General features: G+C 36.1%; 1 protein-coding gene across 2 annotated transcripts; it reads right to left on the minus strand.

The window, feature by feature from the left end:
• Positions 1-275: 275 nt before the first annotated feature.
• LOC107777501 (aspartic proteinase-like protein 1) lies at positions 276-6,675 on the minus strand. Of its 2 annotated transcripts, none has more exons than XM_016597536.2 (10): positions 6,144-6,675; positions 5,031-5,169; positions 3,766-4,007; positions 3,227-3,454; positions 2,992-3,130; positions 2,791-2,855; positions 2,612-2,711; positions 1,528-1,588; positions 1,355-1,426; positions 276-629 (listed from the first exon to the last, which is right to left on the minus strand). In XM_016597536.2, the coding sequence occupies exons 1-10, from the start codon at positions 6,437-6,439 to the stop codon at positions 388-390; spliced, it is 1,584 nt and encodes a 527-aa protein (XP_016453022.2). In that variant the 5' UTR covers positions 6,440-6,675; the 3' UTR covers positions 276-387. The 2 variants fall into 2 exon arrangements, with proteins under 2 accessions (XP_016453022.2, XP_016453023.2); XM_016597537.2 differs by having other exon boundaries at positions 3,766-4,041; positions 6,144-6,665.
• Between the last annotated feature and the right edge of the window lie 496 nt (positions 6,676-7,171).

The following is a 7,171-nucleotide window of genomic DNA, read 5'->3' on the forward strand; positions in this document are numbered from 1 at the left end:
GGAACCGGAACCATCCAAATCATGAATGATCTTCTCAGTCCTCCCTCTCGTGTAACTTGAGTAAGAGGTGCATTCCTAGAAAAAGGAACTAGTTGGGAATGATAGACTCAAATCCCTGCTACTTATCGATTTGATCAATAAAAGATCGGGTCGTGAATTCTAGCAACTAAAATCACAACTTTATGTTCCACACTGTCCTGCCTAAGTATCATGCCTCAATCATCACTGAATCCCAACGAATAAAATGATACCAAAATGACCTAGAAAGAGTAATAGCTCAGGAAAGACCCAAAATCAATGAAATTAATTGACTAGAATACATGATTTGTGCGAGAAGGATCTGACTGAAGAAATGGGAATTTACATACACGTACATAATTACAAATGTTATATCAGATAAGGTAACCATAGAACCAACGAAAGTAGAAGATAACTCATAGCGCAATGCCGGCATGAAACAGCATGAAGCGATGCTGCAGATGGTTTAAGGGTAGCTTTACCGGCAATGGCAGGTGCAACTGCATGTCCACCAGGGTTTCTTTGTTGCTCATTTGTTGGCAATGGATTTGATGCTAAACCACTCGGAGGTGGTGTTGGTGGTACCTTTGCACTCCCGCCTATGTCTTGACCTGCGATTCAAAAGATGGATTTGTGAAGAAGAGATAGCGCAGGGATAGGGGGAGAGAGAACCTACTTCAATTGAGTGATTGCATGATACAAATACTTCTCAGAAGTGACTTCTATTTTTATTTTTTATTCTCCTTTCAAGACTCGCTTGTAGGAAAACTATTCCAGACCATGAGGCAACTACTCACCGTTATGGTTATTATGCTAATTATTACTACTACACTATGATTTTTATGATTATCGTGGTTAATATGCCAACCAATAACTCAATCGACCAGGAAATAGAAGGTATATATTTAGTGAAAATCTAATAGGTGCCAACTTCACAAAAGTTCAAGTAAGATTAGCCTGAAGTTGAAATGCGTAAAAGGTGTTCCACCATAAATTTGCTGAAATAGCAAAAACAAGTGCCAACTTCAGGATCATATACATAAACAATACCATGTGTTCAATCTTAAATTCTAAACAGAATCATCAAGGAAATCCAATCAAATCTAATTATCTCGCACATATCCCAAAACTCCTCTTTCATCTACGTTTTCCTTCTTTTGATAAGGCTCTTTCATCTACCTTCCTTTTTTCTTTTCTTTTTGGTGTTTTCTTTTCTTTTCTTTTTTTTTGGGTGGGGGGGTTGGGGGCAGTAAACTCTTTCATCCTTTCCCTTTCAATACAGCAAAAAAACAAAACTACTTTCAAAAATTAATCCAAATATGCAAAATGAGCTTACACTTGGAGTAAGACCAACCCAACTTCATGTTTTCCCAATCAAACACCATTCGATATCCCTGCATAAGGTTTTCTGCACAGCATAACTCAAATGTAATTGCATAGACCATCCAAACCTTCAACATGCATGAATGTGCACCTTAAAATGAGTTCAAAATCATATAATCCACTTACGTCCAATAATACCAATCATTCCCTCAATAGGTAGGATACCTACACAATAAAAGTTATCGCCCTGCACAAAATACCTTCTGTGAGAACCCATCACTATCAAGGCTACAGAACACAAGAGAGGGCACAATGAACTTTCAAATCAGTTTCCGAGGAAATTGGTCACACAATGGGAAACCTATTGAGAAATCATACCTGTTTTATAATAAAGGAATTGGAAATGTCTTGTTTAAGCATGCAAAGGCAGCAGGGTAACATATATGTTGACAGCAGTAAAATTAAAACCATTGTAAACTAAGTACAGGGGCATTTAGCCATCATTTCACTTTGCATGTAGAGAGCATTCGCTCCTGAACATAGAAGTTCACAGAACAACATACAGCAACTGCAATAACTAGTGAATGGAAACTATTTACAGAACCAAAATGACCTTGTAGCCAGTAGTCACTATGACAACACTAATAGAAATTTTTAGAACTAATTTCAAAAGGAGATATGATGAGAACTAACAAGCAGAATGGCTACAGACGGATTGGAGTTCTATAGGAAAGCTATTGCAATTTTATAAAGCTAATTTACACGATCACAAATTTCCGCAGTTCCAGCAGAAACTTTCTTTAATTTTGGGCTGTCATGGTACCAATTAGCCCCATTTCCTATCTGTTCACCATCACTGAACACTCATAACAAAACTGTGGATCCTTTCTTGCAGTGACTCATTATCCTCAAGTAATATGCTTCAAGCATCTCTACCAAAAGTTACTTGGTGAAGATCTGGATTCAATTCCACAATTGCTTAGAACTTAATAGAAATTTTCACATGCTAAATTAATATTAACAGTATCTGGTATCAAACAACTATTAACGCTCTAAAATTAACTCGTTCCAGTTTGACACCAACCGCAAAAGGAAAAAAGTACTTAAAATTGACAGATAAGGGTAAAAAAGTAGTTTAATAGTATTAATTCCATGACAGCAGTTCTGGTAAATCCGGATCAAGGCCAAATTTGGTTTCTGCCTTTCGAGTGCACTAACCTGAAGATTGATTTGCAGGCCGATGGCAAAGCAAAGAAAATCCAATACTAACCTGACCACTGGAGATGGTAAACACGGGGTTCTGAATTACAAAGCTCTGGTTAGCAGCTAACACAAGTTTCATGCTAGGAATGTTTGGTAAACCTCGTGAACTGCATAAAAAGAGAAGGATATAACCTACCTACAAGTAGATAAAACTAAAACCAGCATCTTACGGAAAGCAGACTTTACCTAGCCTTGTAGCAGTAAGGAAAATCTTCTGTAGCTAACCTTGTAGCATTTATTTGCTCTTCAAACTAGAAGAGAAGAAACGGGAAATAACTCAGGTACAACAAAAAACTGATTGTGTGTTCTAAAACTAAGCAGAATAGTAACTTGTGAAACCAAGAGAGGAAACAGGAAACAAGGGCAAGAGAAAAATGACACTTGTACCTCAGTTACTACTTTTGTAAAGATTTCGGAAGGGAGATAAGTGAAGGAAGACCCACTATCAACTAAGGCTTGAAATCCATTTTGCTTTAGACAGGTACCCCCCAAACAGTAACGTTGGACTTCAACAATATAGGTATTGCTGGTACAAATTACAATAAGGAACATAAGATAACTGTGCAAAAGTTGTTTGGCTGTCAAGCTAAACATAGCACAAAAGGATAGAGGAGATACATACTAGTTTCCATCCAAAGATACAAATGAACTTAGTCTTTGATTTTCAGGCCCTTGATCACCAAAGAAAATTGTGCCAGAATTGCTCTTGTCAAAACATAATGAGAATGAATGTGGAACAAATCCAGACTTCGCCAGCAAACTTGGAACAGAAATTTCTCCTGGTCCTAATCCCATCACCCCATCTGGAGCAGCTCCATTCAAATAACTGCCACTTTGTTTGCTACCACACCTGCAATTAGTTAATAGAAAAAAGAACGCATATTCATCAACCAACAGGTAAATACGCTAACTTGACAGCTAGCAGCTAGACCACTAATCAAGTAGCCAAAATTATACAGTTAGCTCAGAAAGTTTCAAGGTTGAAGGGCCAAATCTTCTCTGTGGAAAATCCCTTGCTACACTTTCCTAAGGCACCTACAAACTCACTCATAAGGAACTCATAAGATAGGTCTTTTCAGCTCTTCTTTTGTCACAAATCTATTAAGCTGGTGTTACTTGCAAGAATACAGAACTGGGAAAATAAAAATTAAATAAGCATACCCTATAATGATAGGAGCTAGCACAGAACCTTGATGTTCATGTCCACCAACTGAAGTCATATGCAATTGGTCCTCAAAAAGAAAACCCGAACTTGATGTATTTTCAGAATAATAGTTAACAGTGTAAGGGCATCGTTCCTTTGGACTCTGGCAGTTAGGACCCAGTTCACATAATCGATTGCTGCAAGATAGATGCTTGCTTGTGCTTGATCGTGTTGGGCTATACTCGTTCAGATCTTTATCCTGCATAATAGATGCCCCAAATACAAGGGAGCACCTGCCAATCAATCATTGGAGAATTAACTGCTAAAAATGTTCCCAAGAGAGATACACTGTCACTTCTAAATGCTTCATTGATAAGACGTTAATTAGTTCAACTGTATTAAGGAAATCAAGACATGATAGAAGACGAAATATTCAAGAAGAAATATTCATTTCATAAAGAAGAAAAAGGGAGAAGTCATAAAGGGAACTTAAACTTTGAACCATTCACCCCAGAAAAAAAGAATACAACGAAATGATAATAAAAAAATGCATATGTTACTTCAACAAAATGTTCCAGTGCATTCCTGAGATTGAGTTTCAAAAGATACCCAGGAATTTTTTTTTATAACGAAAAGATACCCAAGAAAAAGTGAAAATGACGCTTCTACTTGTTCAGCACGAGATGAACCAGCCAACGAAGTACATGCCCTGATTGGTATAAGATTGTGAAATACAGGGAATAAATTACTACACCATGAGTCCTCCTTATCTTAAAGTAAAACTGTTTTACTCAAACATAAAAAGGTTAACAGTGGAACAATAGAAGCTGTGAAATACAACAAAATCCAAAATTGTTAAACTTTTTACTAGTTGGCATATATTTAAAAGAAACATATCTCTTAGAATGAAAAAGTTGAGGTTTCAAAGATAATATATCAGGGTATAGCAGTAACTTAGAAGTTACCGCAACAGCTTGGACTTTGAGGTTGCACAAAGCATCAATTGCATGAGCAATTTTAACTTGGACAGAAAAATTGCAGGGTGTCAAATGATGTTGTAAGACGGTTATATGTTCATAAAATCTTTCTTTAGAGTAACTACATCAAATTAAATTGAGGACGTTATAATATTTAGTGGTCCCACTATAAGTGAATATGACCTCTGTGGAATTGCATTGACAGTAGTTTCAGAACTAGAGCTTATATTTTGAAATAAAAGAAAGGTCGAATATTACCAGGAAGGATAAACAGTCAAATGCAGAATTTAGTTGGGGCACCATACCAACATTGAGTAGTAGCTTGAAGACAATGGAGCACATTGTACACAATCACAAGGGACCCAAAGCAGATCGCTTCCAGCATCCAAGGCGACAAGAAATGATGCATTTGGCGTCCCTATGTCAATCCACGCATAATGTAGCCTGCATGATAGTAATCCGGAACAATCAAGAGATTTAATTTGATCACGACAAAAAGTTTCATCCTATATACAGTACTTCCGCTTTTCATCTTGCTTCCTTTTTTCCTTTTGGCTGATATAATTACCTATATTTGAATTGTCAAGGTTTTTGGGTTTTTGGTTGAGCATGTATATGCTAATATTATAGAGAACTTAGCGATTTATTTTCCACGTAGCTTTTTCTCATTCCATCATATAGTGGCTGTGAATTTTTAAGACTCCTGAAATAAGAGCCAACTACAACAATAAAAGGGGAAGGAAATCTCTTAAGATTTCTAAGGCCGAATGACTAAAAAGCTTGACCTTATGAAAAAGACTGAGGCTTGAAGAAGAAACAGATGACCAACTTGTCTCATTTCAATACTGCTACCACAGGCAATCAAGAAGAGTATTCATTCACGGTGGCAACAATACCAGGATATAAAAACTTCCAAAAGGCCCACAACTAATTGCTCAGTTGGAAAAAAACATTCCATGATTTGCGTTCAGCTATGAGGTCACTTTGATCCGATATCGTGAATTGCATTCGAATTGTGCTCTTAAGCACTAAAATGACTCCTTGAGACTATAACACTAACTCTTATAAAGCAAAAAGTTAAAACAGAAATTAATCAGAACTTTACACTCTTACAGATTATGAGTAAAAAAGCTCCGATTTAACCAGCTAAAAGATACACACACACAAAAAAAATATATATATGAACTTGAGTTCAGTATACGTATAATTCATAACGCAAAACAATTGACTCCATAGATGCAACAGGAAATACCAAAGAAAAAAAAATCAAAATCCGTTACAACATTGCGCATTTTAAGCCTCATTATTTTAAAAGTGCATCTTAAGCTTCAATTTTAACAAATCTCGTAAACTGATAGTATTAACCAGAGATACTTTCTGAAATAGTATATATTTTCAGTAGTGGTAGTAGTACTAACCAACTCAAGTCGTTGCCGTAGAAATGAGTTTTGCTTCCTTCAGAAGGAAACAAGAGCTGTTTCTGCAAGCCAAGCTTTAGTCTCTGGCGCTTCAAATCATTGCTAAGAAGCAACCTCATGTGCTCCACACTTTCGCGCTTCGGACACGTCACGCTCTTCCCTTTAGATGCCCAAAACGACATCGCTTCGTCTGAGTACCCGTGAATCAACCTCGACGAGAAGGTCCCGCCGGCGGCTAGCTCAACGGAAAGCATCAAAGCCGCCGTCAGTACAAAAACCATGAAACGAATCTCCATTTGAAGGAAATTGGAAGAAGCAAAACCCTAGAGATTGTAGTAGTAGGTGATAAAGTAGAGTGAAGAGAATCCGAAGTTTTTCTTTCTATTTTCTAAGGCATAGACAGTTGGAAACTGAGAGCCATTGCTGAGAGTTAACTGGGACTATGGGAATGTTCACTGTTCATTATTCATTGAGGAGGAAATTATATCGTCAATCCAGATTTTACTTTTCTTTGTTTGTTCTTTTCTTTTCTGACAAGCTCCAATCTTTAATATCAGTGTTTAAAAAGCTTCTGTTACGGTTCTGTCTGACTATTTTTCAATTAATAATTTACTTCTGAAATTGTTTTCAAAAAAAGTTATTCACAAAGATTTAAATAATTTTCTTGATTGAGAAAATGTAGTTGAAATAAGTTAATACTAGTGGCTCAAATAAATGGGATACTAACAAGTTTGTAAATAAAAATGGTGACAAATATACTACATTTGTTAGAATTGATTTTTTCTACTCGGGTTTTGCTTAAATTGTTTCAAAATTGTATATTGTTTTGTTTATGTTATTTTTATATATTTTACTCTAAGGAGCATTATGTAAGATTATTATTTCACTAAAAGTTTCGTTTGGTCATAAATCTCTTAGATATCTTTTTTTCTAAAATGAAGTTTATTTCTAACACTTTTGGAAGTTGTATACTGTTACTACTTTTTTCTCAATAAATGATATGCATGAGATCCCGCAAAACTTTTCAA

This window comes from Nicotiana tabacum, chromosome 12 (assembly GCF_000715075.1).
Source record: "Nicotiana tabacum cultivar K326 chromosome 12, ASM71507v2, whole genome shotgun sequence".
Taxonomy (NCBI): Eukaryota; Viridiplantae; Streptophyta; class Magnoliopsida; order Solanales; family Solanaceae; genus Nicotiana; species Nicotiana tabacum.

Excerpts from the sequence above, each read along its gene's own strand:
- LOC107777501 (XM_016597536.2), bottom strand. The coding sequence starts at position 6,439 with ATGGAGATTCGTTTCATGGTTTTTGTACTGACGGCGGCTTTGATGCTT. Across the intron at positions 1,589-2,611 it reads TTACCATCTCCAGTGGTCAG|GGCGATAACTTTTATTGTGT; the intron begins GTTAGTATTGGA and ends TATTTTGTGCAG. Across the intron at positions 1,427-1,527 it reads AATGATTGGTATTATTGGAC|AAAACCTTATGCAGGGATAT; the intron begins GTAAGTGGATTA and ends TATGCTGTGCAG.